Below are 19321 nucleotides of genomic sequence, written 5' to 3' on the forward strand. Positions count from 1 at the left end.
ATGAACACCTATACCTTGCATGGATGTGCATGTGGATAAACAATTTTCAAAACTTGTACAGTTGTGCGACAACGCCATTGGTGCTGTTTTTCTGACTTCCCCGCAGTTGTGAGAAAGCCATATGCTTGTTGTGTGGGAGTCCGTTATGGCGCATTCAGTCATCACAGGTGGGGAAGGGCCTGAGGGAGGGAGATTAGGAGGGGTCACATTTCACAAATCAGTTCGGGGGGGGCGATTTTAGAAAGTGGAAGTAGGAGAGGGTCACATTTCACTTTGACTCATTGTATTCATCTAACTTTGCAATATTTTGTGATTTCAGCATCCCATCACTGCCACCTCCGCCCGCCACCTTTGTTCCATAATCTCAGACCATACTAGTCAGTCGCTGCTCACCGCCATGCAGTGAATCAGGTGTTAGTCCGGGTGCTAGTAGAGTAGATATGAGTGGACCTCACAAGTGTGAAGGGGGAAAGCTGCATGGTGTAATGTATTGGAGATAATGTGGTGGAGTGGGGATTTTCACCTTGATCCAGACAATGATCCAAAAGTATTCAAATCAAAATGATCCCATCAGTGGTGTGAGTTTTGTATGAAATAATCCCAACAGGACCATGCCCCAAGCACATGCCAAATTACTGTTTATAGTGCAAAGGTAGCGACAGTGTTGGTTAGGCAAGTGGATATATATCATTCAGAAGGGAATACATGTCTACCTAGCAACAAGACCACACCTACCAAATCATGGTGTATATGGCAAATATTATATATACAACAGGAGTAGTTAGATATCTTCATTATTAAAGTACAGGCTGATATAGGACAGCATTCGTTGAATTTCAATTAAAGGTTTTTTAATGGTTAGATATCCCTGTAGGTAGAAAAAATTGTTGAATACCAATTCCAACTTACTCTAAATAAAATAGAGACAATTTGAGAGAGTATTATATGAAGGTTTATTGAATTGAAATTTATTCCACCAGAAATGAAAACAAAATACATTCTTTGAAAGTAACTCACAGAATTCTCGTGAGGGCCATGGAAACAGTTCCCAGGGAACTAATCAAAGTCCGGTTCCATGGACCAAACAATTGTCATTTTATTTATGGAAGCCATCAATGAAGTTAAACTCGATCGCAGTCGGCGTTTTAAGCATCACACGTTAGTCGGCGTCGGTATCACACTGAATACATCTAAAGATCTAGAAGACTTCATATATTCTTTTCTTTATCGGATGTTTGGGCATTCAAAATAAACTTTCCTAACTTTTCTGTTCAATTGGTCTCACCAGAATATCATGAACCTGAAAAGTGAAAGATAAAACGATAACGTCATAGCGTCTGTGAAATTTCTTCTTTTAGCAACGATGGATATTATAGCCTAGATGTATGGTATTTCATTGTCATTATAACTAGTTTGGAAGCTGGGTGTTGCAAGTCACTCACACACTCGAACTTAATGATCTGATGAATATATAAAATTGATAAATATGATGAAATAAAATTGCCCCAAAATGGCCTTCAATGATCTTAGGAGCAAGATTAGTTGTCAATGTATGTATGTATATATGTATGTATGTATGTATGTATGTATGTATGTATGTATGTATGTGTGTGTATGTATGTATGTATGTATGTATGTGTGTGTGTGTATGTATGTATGTATGCATGCATGTATGCATGTGTGTATGTATGTATGTATGTATGTATGTATGTATGTATGTATGTATGTGTGTGTGTATGTATGTATGTATGCATGCATGTATGCATGTGTGTATGTATGTATGTATGTATGTATGTATGTATGTATGTATGTGTATGTGTCTGTCTGTGTTTGCGCGCGTGTGCGTGTGCGCACGCGCGCGTGTGTCCATTACAGTTGTTTTACTCCGTCTGTGTATGGGCGTCTCGCTGCTTTCAAATTGACCATTGTTTGTTTATTAGTTTGTTTGCTTGTTTGTTTGCTTGCTTGTTGTTTGTTTGCTTGTTTCAATGCAGTTAAATGTAAATAACACAATATAAAATAAAATCACGTGCTCAGATACCACAGCAAAGTCGGACGACTTATTCAACTGGGGTCCAAAAAGCAAAGTAACAAAATTATACAATATACATACAGTTAAAACAATTACACGAATAGAAGTGCAAACATATAAAAAGATAGTATACTGTAAAACACACTACATACGTTGGTTATGTCTTTTTTACAAAAACGTTGTGAAGATGTCTTTTGACATTGGTTTTAAAGATCTTATTCATTTGAACCAGTATGTTAATATATTCAAATACTTATTGTCGGAATGTTTAGTCATATAAATTTAGTCCCCCTTCGTTCTCAGTCGAATGGTACCACTAACTTTACACCAGCCTATTGGCAGTACTATATGAATTGTGGTAATCGAGCTCTTTCAATCTTTGCCCCCCGTCTACGGATTGCCTTACCATCACTTCTTCTTCATACGAATGGTTTAAAAGCAATTTCAAAAACTTACCTTTTCAGGTCGTTTTATCATGAGACATTTTTATATTTTTTTACCTTTATGCATGTGTACTTTTTTACTATTTTTTTCCTAATATCCGGACATTTTAAGTTTTTCAAATAGTGTATTTTTGTTCTCTTTCGTGTTGTCAGTTGTACAACGCATTGTGATTATATTATTTTAAGGTAATGCGCTTTATAAAATTAAGATTATAAGTACTCTTAGCTGAGATACAATAAAACGCCATCAGATCATCCGCCTTTTCTTTTCATATTTGGGGGGAAATGCGTGGTGCGATCAACAGGCGTGTTTGCTCATCTGCGATTGTTATACTATAATGTCTCACCTGTACATGTAGAGGGGCCTTTAGCACATAAAGAACCAGGTCAGAAATGTCCGTTGGTTCTAGACACTGGAATAAAAATTAATAAAGTAATACAAGTCAAGTGAAAAGATTTCATTCAAAGCACAGAGTGAACGTTGTTCATGTAGTTGTACGTCCACTTTCTAAAATGAACATTCACAAGTGATATACTGACATGTACTGGAAAATATGAACATCCGTCTCACTAGAAGTACATAACATCATCTCAGATGATTAGTACAATATTGACAAATTTGTTAAAATGGGCCTTATACAAAATATACACCAACAACACTAATACATGCACATACACATACACACATACATACATACATACATACATACATACATACACACATACATGCATACATGCATACATGCATACATGCACACATACATACATACATACATACATACATACATACATACATACATACATACATACATACATACATACATACATACACTTGTGAGGTTCTATAAACGGCAATGACAACCTATTAATCTATCTCTTTCAAATCAATGATGGCACTCAAAAAAGACGCTATCGGTTTGTTACTATATGCATTAGCTGACCTTCGTGATAGATGTTATTAGTATAAACGTATATTCGATATCATATACATGTAAAGTCACACTGCCCATCAATAGTACCAAACTCATATATGTTTTCAGACTTTTGACTTTCATGAAAGGTGCGCTGTACACTAACCTTTTTCTCGGCATAAAGTTGTCTACCTATATCTTCGCCGTACATACTGTAAACAAACCTTGTCTCCACATCTGCAGGTGTTATCGACTGCATGAAGAGAAACGATTAATATGCGAATGAAAGCTAGATCGATAACAAAAAATGTAATCCATTGTTTTAGAGGATAGAGAGTTAACTGATGGAATCAAACAATATTTATATAGGTGATACGACTAATATTTTACCGGTTATCATTTTAGTAATCGTTCACTGGTAAATTTTGAATATGATACAAAGTCAAAGTGGATATTTTGAGTATTCATCATTCAATGATGATATGAACATACTTACTTGTCTTTACCTTTTGGTATTGGCTATAAGTAAATATGTAAATAAAACTATCAACGAACGAACGAACGAACAAACAGACAAACAAACAAACAAAGCGAAAGAAAGAAAGAGCGAAAGAAAGAAAGAAAGAAAGAAAGAAAGAAAGAAAGAAAGAAAGAAAGAAAGAAAGAAAGAAAGAAAGAAAGAAAGAAAGAAAGAAAGAAAAAGACAGGTGGGCGGATGGACAGCCAGACGGACGAACAGACAGACAGACACAGACAGACAGACAGACAGACAGACAGACAGACAGACAGACATATGATGGATTTGAACTAACTGTTACTCTTATCCTTGGGTTCGAACCCCATAATTCTTGTCGGAGTCCCTCGGTGATACCCTTTATCATGTGTTTCGTTCCCGCGTAGAAATTTATATCGAAAGCTCCCATCTCTATTCGATGTCCAGACATGCTGTGGGTGATACATGAGAAATAGATTATTGATTTATTTTCACAACAAAACATTTCACTTTTGAATGTATTGTTCTATTTGCTGCAAAAGTGTCCCAGTAATTCGTTGATGCTACATCATATAAAATGATTGATAGATAAAATGTGCACACCGTTATGTCAACACTCAAATAGTATGGATTATTTCGTGAAAATGTTCAACGGTTTTACTTTATGTGATGGTTTGTCAATTTGTACCATTTAGATCAGAAATCACCCATCCATAAAGTGACATTTAATCATCAGACTGAAACTCAACGGATGCCAAGTATCTTTTAAAAGTTTTTGATGGTTATACCTGCTAACGTGTATGATATGACCTTCCTCTGTATTCTTCTCCCGCATTTGTTTAACTGCTTCCCTGGTACAAATACACAGGGCCAGTATATTGACCTATTGAGAGACATGTTAGACTAATTATTTGGAAAACTCATGAACTGAGAAGTTATCTTACTAGTAAATAAGAAAGAAAATTTACTATCTTGTAAAATGTTAAATAAGTGTTTGCAAGAAGTCATAGTTCGTCCCGAGGTCCGTTGCCGTGAGTTTTTCATGTATGTGTTAATGACAAGTGCGCCTTAAAAGTTTTCAAGGCTATGCTTCGGAAGTTTTTTTTTCAACTTTGACCTTATAAGCGTGTCTGACACCCAATATGTATTTCCATTTGACAAATTTAAAGTGGCCTTGATTGACGAGAAATTATCTATTTTCAAATTGGATTCTTCATAAAATTTCACTACGTTTTCTTAGCCCGCCTTTGTCACTTACATGTAATTATTAACTGTAAAGCCTTCTTTTGTAAAGCGACGTCTGTCCTTGTCGCTCAATTAATTAATTGCAAATCTATATTTTTAAATATGCAAACAGTTTGTTATTGAGGATACGTACATGAAGTGATTTGTGAACAACTTGAAAGTGGGTAAACACATTCAACCTAGTAATCACAGTCTGGTCGTTATGTAATTAATGATGAAGAAAAAAAGATCAGGAAATAAAAAAAAAACAATTTAAATCCATACGGCCACGTGATAGCACGTACTGCATGTTAAAAACTTACATCTAACATTTCTCGCCAGTCTTCAGTCTTTCCATCCAATAAAGACGAAATATGGGACAGACCGGCATTATTGATACACACGTCGACACCACCATCACTTTTCTTGATTTCATCAAACATTGCCAATATTTCGTGTTCTTGTCGGAGGTCACATTTGATTGGATGTAAGGTTCCCTTTGCGGTGGTTGATTTCAACTCGTCAGATAATTTCTGAAATGATAAAACCGTCAACACAATGGCTACATGAAGACAAGGATTGGTTGTTCCGTGAGTGCAGTTTTTGCAATGATTACAGATGTTCTACCAGTAGATGAGTGGTTAGCTAATTCATAATTCGCCAATAAGATTTTGTCAAAGTTTCAAGTTCAATACTTTAGACTCGGGGTTTGTTATGTAGGGAGCCTTAACTTCAGTAATTACATTGGTACGAGGGAAATAAAGCCCGGTCTGTTTCATAAAATGTGACCCTCTCCTGATTCCGTTTTCGAGAAAATAGCCCTCTCTCAATTTCCTTTCTTTAAAACATGACCCTCGTTTAATATAAAAAACAAAACAAAATATGGGTCAGGTGTGAAAATGAGTAAAATTAGTCCCAGAATGTATTAAACTATTCTGTCCCACCATTGCCACCACTTTATCCCACTACTGCCACTTCGACTCTTTTTTTCTACCACTTTACTTCCACTACGACTCTGTCCCACCCCGACTCTGTCCAACCGCTGCCACCACATCGATAAGTTATCCCACTACTACCACCAGTGATTTTTTTGTGAAGGCACCACATCCCATGTTTGGATATAAACCCAAAAACTAGATGGGCGGACTACCGACATTGTCTGGATCAAGGTGAAAATCCCCACTCCACAACATTATCTCCAATACATTACACCACGCAGCTTTCCCCCTTCACACTTGTGAGGTCCACTCATATCTCCTCTACTAGCACCACAACTAACATTTGATTCACTGCATGGCGGTAAGCAGCGATTGACTAGTATGGTCTGAGATTATAGAACAAAGGTGGCGGGCGGAGGTGGCAGCGATGGGATGCTGAAATCACAAAATAATGCAAAGTTAGATGATAATACAATGAGTCAAAGTGAAATGTGGCCCTCTCCTACTTCCACTTTCTAAAATCGCCCCCCCCCCCCGGCCCCGAGAACTGGTTTGTGAAATCTGACCCCTCCTAATCTCCCTCCCTCAGGCCCTTCCCCACCTGTCATGACTGAATGCGCCATAACGGACCCCACTCAACAAACACGTGGCCATGCAAATCTTTGTCACAACTGCGGGGAAGTTAGAAAAACAGTACCAATGGCGTTGTCGCACAACTGTACAAGTTTATAAAATTATTTGTTTATCCACATGCTCATCCATGCTAGGTATAGGTGTTCATTTGCTGAATGATTATCCAATTGCCTATCCAGCCTTGTTGTTATCTTTGCAATGTACGTCATCATATAGCTGTTGCTATTGGCATGGTCTTGTTGCTAGGCATATTTGCATACAAATTTTGAACATCTATTAATTTGTCTATTAATCCTTTGTTTTCTTTGCAATATGTGTGATCATTGGGCTGTTGCAATGGACGTGGTCTTGTTACTAAGTATATTTGCTTACATTTTTTTGAATGTTTGTTAACGTGTCTATGAATCCCCAGTTGTGATCTTTACGATATGCACCATTATTTGGCTGTTGCTATGTGCGTGGTCTTGTTGCTACGCACATTTGCATACATTTTTTGAATGTTTATTCACTTGTGTCTATTAATTCGTCTTGTGTTATTTGCGATATACACAATTATTAGCTGTTGCTAGGGATATTTGTCTACCAGATGCTATTTCAGCAAAATATGCTGGCATGTGGTTGTTGTTATGGGTGTGGTCATGGTTGCTAGGGTCAATTGTGTCAAAAAATGAAACATCTGTGCCATAACATGTCTAGAAACATCTCATCAAAATTCAGTCCTATGCATCGACCAAGTACTTTTTTAGATACAAGTTTTTGACCAAAATTCATATTTTTACACCTTATTTGCATATTACTCATACCACCATTACACTTTCTTCATCTGCACATCTCCAAATGCATCCCCATTAAATTTTAGCCCAATCTGCTCAGTAGTTTAGGAATTAAAGATTTTTGACCAAAAAGATACATGCGTAGACCTAATTTGCATATTTCTGACGAGATCATCACGTCATGAACAAATCTTAATCTAAACACCCCTAAAAACATTTCCACCAAATTTCAGACCAATCAGCTCACTAGTTTTGAAGTTTAAGTTTTTTAATCAAAAATGACATTATTATACCAAAATCACACACCAGTGGTACGATCATTGTTCTTTGAACAATTTCCCAACTAGACACCAAAAGTGATGTCCCCACCAAATTCTAAGGCAATCGGTCTGGCGTTTTTTGACTATAAAGTATAAATCGCTCACACACACACACGCACGCGGGTGGGCGGGCGGGCAGGCAGGCAGACAGACAGACAGACAGACAGACAGACAGACAGACAGACAGACAGACAGACAGACAGACAGACAGACAGACAGACAGACAGACAGACAGACAGACAGACAGACAGACAGACAGACAGACAGATAGATAGATAGACAGACAGACAGACAGACAACGTACATGCCTCACGGCACGTCAGATTATCCAATTTTGTATGCGAGGAGATCGAAGGCGCGGCGCCGACACTTACGTTGTTGTTGGTTCTACACATGCATTACGTTGTATATGTCACTTTTGAAGAAAATATCTGACAGCTAACGCGTCATCCCTGCTGTCCCAAAGTAATCATTAAAAAGAAATAAAATTTAGTCATGAATTTATTTGTCTCTTTCTTTTTGCTCAAAAGCCAGGGTTTAGTACACATAATTTGCATAGAGCGTAATTACCGAGGTGTTTACACTACTGTACAAAACACGCGGCCTGTGTGCTGATGGCGTCCGGGGATGTCGTATGCACCGTGCACGTCACTTTTTTTGCAGAAAATACGAGGATTTACAACCCAGCCATCCCACAATCGCAATCAATATACTAGTAGTACATTAAGTACATACATTTACTTAAAATTATAAATTTTATTTGTCTCTCATTTCTCACTCAAAGGCCAGAATATAATATTAGTACATGATACAATTTACCGAGTGACAGCATTACAAGCATATATGGTGTACACGTAATTTGGCTACTGTTGTGCCTAGCTACGATAATACGCGTTACACCGCACCACCGCGGCACCGATTGTCCATAGAAAAAACAGGTAAAGATTTACGACCCTGCTGCATACTGTCTTATATTTACAATTAATAAGACTACACAAACATTTATTCACGGTTACGAATTTATTTTCTCTTTAAAAGCCATAGTTTGTTACATCACGTAATTCACCGATTTTGGGGGATAAATGCTTTGTATAGAACATACCTGTTGACGATTTACGAACCTGCTGTCCCGGTAGAGTTGACTTCTCAGACAGAGGTCAGGGGCCTCAGACAGATCGAGGTCAGAGGCCTCTGTCACAGAGGTCGCCCACAGAGCTCAGATACTACCTCAGACGATTTCGTCCAAATAATTCATTTTACAGTCTGAACCGATCGCAATCTTGATGGTCTTTCATTCTTAGTGAACATGTAGTCAGATATTAAACATATCTCTGTGTGAAGTGCACATAAGGCTTACATATATGCAATGCCGAAAATGGCGGACAATTCAAGGTTACGCTAAATACTGAAACAAATAAACGAGAAACGATCTGTCTTTAAACACAGACACCAAGTGACTCTCATATTCATAAAGTAGGTAAAGCACTGGTATCCCCGTAACTGCTAGAAAATGTGTAGCATGCGTAGGAACTAGGATGCGAGGTTGTATCCATGAAAATAGGCCGTGACTCGCCATCATTACTGCGTACACACTCAACTATAGAGGGCGACCTAACGGGGGGGGGTTGTTGTGTACTGTTTAATATTATTTTCGGCAAAACTACGTTATTCAGGCATTCTCTAAGTTTGAAATTTAGATTTAAGCAGGAATTTCAACCATACTTTACTACTGTAGATAACACTCCTTGCATCATTACTTACTTAGTTATATTCAGTACTTCTCTCCTTCACACAATCGCTCTATAACTATGCTGTATATGATGCAGACATAAGCTTGATATCATGTAATGATTTCATTATTGGATTACTTTGCAGGGTAACAAATAAAAGATTACAGAATTCAACGATAGCCCTGCCATGTAGACAGTGATATCGGAAAACACAGAAGATAGCCCTGTCACGCAGAAACCAACCCTTCAGATCAAGGACAATTTAGAACGAGTGTACCTAAGATTGCCAATAGGGCATTGAGTTAGGGCACTGTTGAATTTATGTGATATCTTAAGATAAGAGACAGACAAGCAGACAGACAGACAGACAGACAGACAGACAGACAGACAGACAGACAGACAGACAGACAGACAGACAGACAGACAGACAGACAGACAGACAGACAGACAGACAGACAGACAGACAGACAGACAGACAGACAGACAGACAGAAAAAGCAAAAAAAGGAGGCATTGAAACAAGCTGGTCATTCATAGACATGGTACACCAAGAGCTTAGATGCCCTTAAATATTTTTACCAGTGAAAGAAATACTGTAGATTGTATGCTCTTCTGAAATGTAGGTTGTAATGTGAAGGCTTTAATCCTATGCGCTTAAAATGGCTGCAATGGATTGTATGCTCCCCGGGGAGTTGAGGAAGACTAAAGGGCCGTTGTGCTGTTCTGATCCGAGCCAGGGGTAATAATTGTAAAGCGCTTTGAGCACGGTGTGGGAAAGCGCTATATAAGAAACCAACATTATTATTATTATTATTATTATTATTACTGTTAGTGCAAAGGTAGCGACAGTGTTGGTTAGGCAAGTGGATATATATCATTCAGAAGGGAATACATGTCTACCTAGCAACAAGACCACACCTACCAAATCATGGTGTATATGGCAAATATTATATATACAACAGGAGTAGTTAGATATCTTCATTATTAAAGTACAGGCTGATATAGGACAGCATTCGTTGAATTTCAATTAAAGGTTTTTTAATGGTTAGATATCCCTGTAGGTAGAAAAAATTGTTGAATACCAATTCCAACTTACTCTAAATAAAATAGAGACAATTTGAGAGAGTATTATATGAAGGTTTATTGAATTGAAATTTATTCCACCAGAAATGAAACAAAATACATTCTTTGAAAGTAACTCACAGAATTCTCGTGAGGGCCATGGAAACAGTTCCCAGGGAACTAATCAAAGTCCGGTTCCAAGGACCAAACAATTGTCATTTTATTTATGAAAGCCATCAATGAAGTTAAACTCGATCGCAGTCGGCGTTTTAAGCATCACACGTTAGTCGGCGTCGGCATCACACTGAATACATCTATCTAGAAGACTTCATATATTCTTTTCTTTATCGGATGTTTGGGCATTCAAAATAAACTTTCCTAACTTTTCTGTTCAATTGATCTCACCAGAATATCATGAACCTGAAAAGTGAAAGATAAAACGATAACGTCATAGCGTCTGTGAAATTTCTTCTTTTAGCAACGATGGATATTATAGCCTAGATGTATGGTATTTCATTGTCATTATAACTAGTTTGGAAGCTGGGTGTTGCAAGTCACTCACACACTCGAACTTAATGATCTGATGAATATATAAAATTGATAAATATGATGAAATAAAATTGCCCCAACATGGCCTTCAATGATCTTAGGAGCAAGATTAGTTGTCAATGTATGTATGTATATATGTATAAAAATTATGTATGTATGTATGTATGTATGTATGTATGTATGTATGTATGTATGTATGTATGTATGTATGCATGCATGCGTGTATGTATGTATGTATGTATGTATGTATGTATGTATGTATGTATGTATGTATGTATGTGTATGTGTATGTGTCTGTCTGTGTTTGCGCGCGTGGGCGTGTGCGTGTGCGCACGCGCGCGTGAGTCCATTACAGTTGTTTTACTCCGTCTGTGTATGGGCGTCTCGCTGCTTTCAAATTGACCATTGTTTGTTTATTAGTTTGTTTGCTTGTTTGTTTGCTTGCTTGTTGTTTGTTTGCTTGTTTCAGTGCAGTTAAATGTAAATAACACAACATAAAATAAAATCACGTGCTCAGATACCACAGCAAAGTCGGACGACTTATTCAACTGGGGTCCAAAAAGCAAAGTAACAAAATTATGAGATGCAGGTTCGTTGGTGAATTTCGGCCTTTTTTTTTTTTTTGCTCATTATGAAGCTTCATGGTATGAGCCATCATTTGGTTAAAAGATTTTTTGGAAATCGTTCATTTTTCCATTATTAAATTTGAAATGAAAAAACTCTAACGCTATATGTGTTTTATATGGTTTCATTCCTGAATGTTTATGTACAAAGATTTGCATACGTAAAGAAGATTGACAGGAACGTTGATTACAGAAGAGTGTCTTTTCATATGCAAATGAGCCATAGCTAGTAGGCCTCTGTGCAATGACTGACGTGACATTATCTCTTAGCTGTGTTGTTGTACAAAACCAATCAAACTCGGTAAATTTGGTTATAACCAATATAAAGTAAAAAAATACCTCCTTTGAACCTGGACTTATGCACGTTGATTTTGACCAGTGCATCGGCTAAAAACGTTACAGTAAAGCGGCCTACATTGCACTACAGCCACAGTCGCTTGTAAACTGTTATTCCTTTCCTAAATGGTACTTACATACAACACGGAGGGGGGGGGGGTATGACATTGCTACCGATTTTATAAGAATATCGCCAATCCCTAAAATAACGTCATTGTTCTGTATTAGGACCGTCACAGACAAGAATAAAACCATTTAGGAAAGGAATAACAGTTTACAAGCGACTGTGACTACACTAGTCTACAGCCTTCAACTTCAAGTGTACCCGACGCGACGGCGATGTATTAGATGACTGTTTTCAAGTACCATGCATGTAAAAAAAACCATACAAATCTCGAATATCTAACAGTATTGCAGGCTAATTGTTTTAGCCGATCGAAAAAAAATGATGTTTACAAAAATAAAACGATTTAATCAACACGTTGGCGCATCGAAAATGAACCACGCTATCTTCGAGACTTGAGAGTTCACGTCAGATGCGTGACATTGCATCGGCGATTTCCGGGTATTACATTTCTGTTTCTGTAAGATTCATTTCACAGAACGTGGCCGTAGACTAGCTTTGAACTTTCGCGTTGGTGGATTTTGACAACGTCCTCTTCACATACTATATTATATTATTAGGGTTAAGGTCCTATAAATTGAGTGTGGCAACCACACTCTAACGATCGGCTTATCACGGCTCGATCCTTCGTGAACTTTCGAGACACGTCGACACCGAGTCACATGTACTGTAGTAGTATACGTGCGTAGCGTTGTTTATTTGCGTCTACGATGACGCTGTCTGAAAGTAAACGGCAAAGAATTTGGCACCGAGCGATCCTCAAGGCTATTAAAGCTATAAAACGTAGATTTTGAAGGTACAAGTAGTTTAAATAAATGAGGTAATGTCTACTACAACTCCGAGTATATAAAACGTCACTCGCAGTGGAAGAAAAACTGTTGACGTGAGTTCGTCAAGTACCATTATTTATACCGTAGTTTTGTAACACTCCTTACAATTTGTATAACATTCCCGATGTCGTACGGTGTCGTGGTGTGGAAATTTGATTTCAGGGAAAGGGTTAACTTTTTTTTATTGTGTGTGTTCAACGAAACACCAACAACGTAGCAATGCCTAATACATGAGCAGGGATATGGAACGTAGCCCATATTCGAATCAAAACACGAACACCAACTGCGTAGAGCAAGGGCTTCGAATCCAAACCAGAAAGTATACTATGTAATGTCGAGAACGGCACGCGTACCGTATTAAAAGATTAAACCAAAGTCTCCACCCGTATATGAATAATAGATGACATGACACCTTTATCGCGGGAAACAAACACGTTTCTATCTGTAGCATTTCATGACACTCCTAAAATACCCGATTTTCTTCATGTCTGTAGCAAAGCAACGTACACAACCAAGTGGCAAGGATTGAGTAACATATTTGCAAGTCACAGAAAAAAGCTGTTGCAATGTCTGTCGAATTTGAAAGCCTTTGTCGGGCGGAAGGAGTCCAATTGTGTAAATTAGCATTTTTCTACGTTCTTTATTTTGTATACTGTGTAAACTTCAAAGCTATTTAACTTAGCGTCAGAACGTCCCAGCTGTGTCAAATTTGGAGACAATACTCGGAGACAGTGTGTCGAAAAAACGTTCCTCCGGATTGTTTAGTTTTTGAGGGAATCAAGAGATATTGCGTTGAGAAGTGTGAAAAGCGGTAATTTATGCAAAAAACACAAAAATACAACTTTGGATGATTATAACAAGACAATGAGAGACAAAATAAAAAATCCGGAGGAAAGTTTTTTTGTTTATGTACATAGCTTTCATTTAAAGTCGAAAAGAGGACTATATTCAACTGTTTGTAAAAGTTAAATAGCTTTAAGTGAAAATCGTCAAAAAACACAGTTTTTGGGTACAGATCAATAATATGGTTAAAAATCTAAAAAATCACCACAGAAACCACAACTTCATACAAAGACTCGACATAATTAATGAAAAAAATGGTGTATTTATCTTGTCTTTACTGTGAAATGTGATGGATTAAAAATGAGCTAACGAACCTGCATCTCAACCTTAAAACAATTACACGAATAGAAGTGCAAACATATAAAAAGATAGTATACTGTAAAACACACTACATAAGTTGGTTATGTCTTTTTTACAAAAACGTTGTCTTTTTAAAGATCTTATTCATTTGAACCAGTATGTTAATATATTCAAATACTTATTGTCGGAATGTTTCGTCATATAAATTTAGTCCCCCTTCGTTCTCAGTCGAATGGTACCACTAACTTTACACCAGCTTATTGGCAGTACTATATAGTATTGTGGTAATCGAGCTCTTTCAATCTTTGCCCCCTGTCTACGGATTGCCTTGCCATCACTTCTTCTTCATACGAATGGTTTAAAAGCAATTTCAAAAACTTACCTTTTCAGGTCGTTTTATCATGAGAAATTTTTATATTTTTTACCTTTATGCATGTGTACTTTTTTACTATTTTTTTCCTAATATCCGGACATTTTAAGTTTTTCAAATAGTTTTTTTTTGTTTTCTTTCGTGTTTGTTTCGTGTTGTCAGTTGTACAACGCAATGTGATTATATTATTTTAAGGTAATGCGCTTTATAAAATTAAGATTATATTAAGTACTCTTAGCTGAGATACAATAAAACGCCATCAGATCATCCGCCTTTTCTTTTCATATTTGGGGGCAAATGCGTGGTGCGATCAACAGGCGTGCTTGCTCTTCTGCGATTGTTATATAATGTCTCACCTGTACATGTAGAGGGGCCTTTAGCACATAAACAACCAGGTCAGAAATGTCCGTTGGTTCTAGACACTGGAATAAAAATTAATAAAGTAATACAATACAAGTCAAGTGAAAAGATTTCATTCAAAGCACAGAGTGAACGTTGTTCATGTACGTCCACTTTCTAAAATGAACATTCACAAGTGATATACTGACATGTACTGGAAAATATGAACATCCGTCTCACTAGAAGTACATAACATCATCTCAGATGATTAGTACAATATTGACAAATTTGTTAAAATGGGTCTTATACAAAATATACACCAACAACACTAATACATACACATACACATACACATACACATACACATACATACATACATACATACATACATACATACATACATACATACATACATGCATGCATGCATGCATGCATGCATACATACATACATACATACATACATACATACATACATACATACATACATACATACATACATACATACACTTGTGAGGTTCTATAAACGGCAATGACAACCTATTAATCTATCTCTTTCAAATCAATGATGGCACTCCAAAAAAGACGTTATCGGTTTGTTACTATATGCATTAGCTGACCTTCGTGATAGATGTTATTAGTATAAACGTATATTCGATATCATATACATGTAAAGTCACACTGCCCATCAATAGTACCAAACTCATATATGTTTTCTGACTTTTGACTTTCATGAAAGGTGTGCTGTACACTAACCTTTTTCTCGGCATAAAGTTGTCTACCTATATCTTCGCCGTACATACTGTAATTAAACCTTGTCTCCACATCTGCAGGTGATATCGCCTGCATGAAGAGAAACGATTAATATGCGAATGAAAGCTAGATCGATAAAAAAATGTAATCCATTGTTTTAGAGGATAGAGAGTAAACTGATGGAATCAAACAATATTTATATAGGTGATACGACAAATCTTTTACCGGTTATCATGTTAGTAATCGTTCACTGGTAAATTTTGGATATGTTGAGTATTCATCATTCAATGATGATATGAACATACTCACTTGTCTTTACCTTTTGGTATTGGCTATAAGTAAATATTTAAATAAAACTATAAATGAACGAACGAATAAACAAACAAACAAACAAACAAACAAACACATAAATAAACAGACAAACAAACAAACAAACAAACAAACAGACAGACAGACAAACAAACAAACAAATAAACAAACAAACAAACAAACAAAGCGAAAGAAAGAAAGAAAGAAAGAAAGAAAGAAAGAAAGAAAGAAAGAAAGAAAGAAAGAAAGAAAGAAAGAAAGAAAGAAAGAAAAAGACGGGTGGGCGGACGGACAGACAGACAGACAGACAGACAGATGATGGATTTGAACTAACTGTTACTCTTATGCTTGGGTTCGAACCCCATAATTCTTGTCGGAGTCCCTCGGTGATACCCTTTATCATGTGTTTCGTTCCCGTGTAGAAATTTGTATCGAAAGCTCCCATCTCTATTCGATGTCCAGACATGCTGTGGGTGATACATGAGAAATAGATTATTGATTTATTTTCACAACAAAACATTTCACTTTTGAATGTATTGTTGTTCTGTTTGCTGCAAAAGTGTCCCAGTAATTCGTTGATGCTACATCATATAAAATGATTGATAGATAAAATGTGCCACCATTATGTCAACACTCAAATAGTATGGATTATTTCGTGAAAATATTCAACGGTTTTACTTCATGTTAAGGTTTGTCAATTTGTATCATTTAGATCAGAAATCACCCATAAATCTTCACGCTGAAATTCTACGAATGTCTATCTTTGAAAGGTTTTTGATGGTTATACCTGCTAATGTGTATGATATGACCTTCCTCTGTATTCTTCTCCCGCATTTGTTTAACTGCTTCCCTGGTACAAATACACAGGGCCAGTATATTGACCTATTGAGAGACATGTTGGACTAATTATTTGGAAAACTCATGAACTGAGAAGTTATCTTACTAGTAAATAAGAAAGTAAATTTAGTGTCTTGTAAAATGTTAAATAAGTGTTTGCAAGAACTCATAGTTCGTCCCGAGGTCCGTTGCCGTGAGTTTTTCATGTATGTGTTAATGACAAGTGCGCCTTAAAAGTTTTCAAGGCTATGCTTCGGAAGTTTTTTTTTTCAACTTTGACCTTATAAGCGTGTCTGACAATCAATATGTATTTCCATTTGACAAATTTAAAGTGGCCTTGATTGACGAGAAATTATCTATTTTCAAATTGGATTCTTCACAAAATTTCACTACGTTGTCTTAGTCCGCCTTTGTCACTTACATGTAATTATTAAACCTTTTTTGTGAAGCGACGTGGAACATTGTCTGTCTTTGTCGCTCAATTAATTAATTGCAAAACTATTTTTTAAATATGCAAACAGTTTGTTATTGAGGATACGTACATGAAGTGATTTGTGAACAACTTCAATCTAGTAATCACAGACTGCACTGGGTGTGATGTAGTGATCAAGAAAAAAAAACCTTTCACATCCATATGGTCACGTGATAGCACGTACTGCATATTAAAAACTTACATCTAACATTTCTCGCCAGTCTTCAGTCTTTCCATCCAATAAAGACGAAATATGGGACAGACCGGCATTATTGATGCACACGTCGACACCACCATCACTTTTCTTGATTTCATCAAACATTGCCAATATTTCGTGTTCTTGTCGGAGGTCACATTTGATTGGATGTAAAGTTCCCTTTGCGGTGGTTGATTTCAACTCGTCAGATAATTTCTGAAATGATAAAACCGTCAACACAATGGCTACATGAAGACAAGGATTAGTTGTTCCGTGAGTAAAGGGTTTGATTACAAATGTTCTACCAGTAGACGAGTAGTTAATAACTAATTCATAATTCGCCAATAAGATTTTGTCAAAGTTTCAAGTTCAATACTTTAGACTCGGGTTTTGTTATGTAGGGAGCCTTAACTTCAGTAATTACATCGGTACGAGGGAAATAATGCCCGGTCTGTTTCGTAAAATGTGACCCTCCCCTAATTCCGTTTACGAGAAAATGGCCCTCTCTCAATTTCCTTTCTCTAAAACATGACCCCCTTTTAATTAAAAAAAAAGCGACATGGGTTAAAATGCTGTCAGGTGTGAAATTGAGCTAATGAGTCCCAGAATTTATTAATGATAACTTTCCTGTCCCACCGTTGACACCACTTTATCCCACTACTGCCACCTCGACTATCCCTTTCTACCACTTTACTTCCACTATGACTCTGTCCCAACACGACTCTGTCCAACCGCTGCCACCACATTGATAAGTTATCCCACTACTATCACCAGTGAATTTTTCGTGAAGGCACCGCATCCCATGTTTGGATGTAAATGGCAGAGCTTTAGGCCAGAAACCCAAAAACTAGATGGGCGGACTACCGACATTGTCTGAATCAAGGTGAAAATCCCCACTCCACCACATTATCTCCAATACATTACACCACGCAGTCTCCCCTTCACACTTGTGAGGTCCACTCATATCTCCTCTCAGTACTAGCACCACCACAACTAACATTTGATTCACTGCATGGCGGTAAGCAGCGATTGACTAGTATCAACGTATTGACGTAATCAACACTTTACGTGATAGATCAGGATACAAATTCGAGCACCTGTCTACGCGTGGCCACCTTTCTAAGTGATCTACTCCCCTTTTCTCGAATGGATGTTCCCTATGCAATGTTTGGCCTTGACACGGGGTCATGTGACTTCACCGATCGCCCAACCTCATGATGAATGTACCTACCCTGATAGCTTCCACATTTCTACCACATCCATACACTTTCAGTCCATGTTCAGCAAGGACACGTGCTATTGCAGCTCCAATACCAGCAGACGCACCAGTCACTAACGCAACACAACCCATCCAACGGTCCATGATATCCGAAGTAAAATGTTGTGCAGACAGATGTTGATTGATATGCGTTCCTAGTCTTGTCACCGTAGCTCTCTGAATGCCCAGATGTGAATCTCAGGTTTATAATGTTATAGTCAGACCAGTCTCGAAAGCTATCAAATTAATTCACCCTGTTAATTTTTAATTTTTAAAGCTTGTCCACAGTGCAGTCCATCTAACATTTACACGCACACAAACTTCAAAGTCAGAGTCAGATTCAAATTCAGATTCGGATTCAGATTTAAATCAAACAGGTCATGTCCGATTCGTCCGTCCGTTCGTTCGTTCGTTCGTTCGTTCTTTCAGGGGTGTAATGTTATCAAATTCGTTATCCATCGCCAAACAACGTATACAATATCCTTAAGGGGTCGGTAATTTTTAACTGGCCGGGGAGGGGTGGACAACGCCACTTGAAATGGAGGGTGGGGTGGGGGCACTTTGGGGATCAATGTCTTTGTCATTTCGGTGCTGGGAAATGACTCCTGAACAACTGTAACATCTATT

The 19321-nt window shown here is 37.4% G+C and overlaps 2 protein-coding genes across 2 annotated transcripts; both read right to left on the reverse strand.

The window, feature by feature from the left end:
• Positions 1–1258: 1258 nt before the first annotated feature.
• LOC144449781 (dehydrogenase/reductase SDR family member 11-like) lies at positions 1259–6664 on the reverse strand. The gene is made up of 7 exons (XM_078140356.1): positions 6608–6664; positions 5427–5636; positions 4668–4762; positions 4199–4331; positions 3553–3639; positions 2823–2888; positions 1259–1300 (listed from the first exon to the last, which is right to left on the reverse strand). Exons 1-7 carry the CDS (start codon positions 6662–6664, stop codon positions 1259–1261), a joined length of 690 nt encoding a protein of 229 aa, XP_077996482.1.
• Positions 6665–10936: 4272 nt separating this feature from the next.
• Positions 10937–18799, reverse strand: LOC144449782 (dehydrogenase/reductase SDR family member 11-like). The gene is made up of 7 exons (XM_078140357.1): positions 18668–18799; positions 17443–17652; positions 16719–16813; positions 16266–16398; positions 15626–15712; positions 14890–14955; positions 10937–10978 (listed from the first exon to the last, which is right to left on the reverse strand). Exons 1-7 carry the CDS (start codon positions 18797–18799, stop codon positions 10937–10939), a joined length of 765 nt encoding a protein of 254 aa, XP_077996483.1.
• Between the last annotated feature and the right edge of the window lie 522 nt (positions 18800–19321).

The sequence above is a fragment of the Glandiceps talaboti genome, chromosome 18, assembly GCF_964340395.1.
Source record: "Glandiceps talaboti chromosome 18, keGlaTala1.1, whole genome shotgun sequence".
NCBI classification, from domain to species: Eukaryota; Metazoa; Hemichordata; class Enteropneusta; family Spengelidae; genus Glandiceps; species Glandiceps talaboti.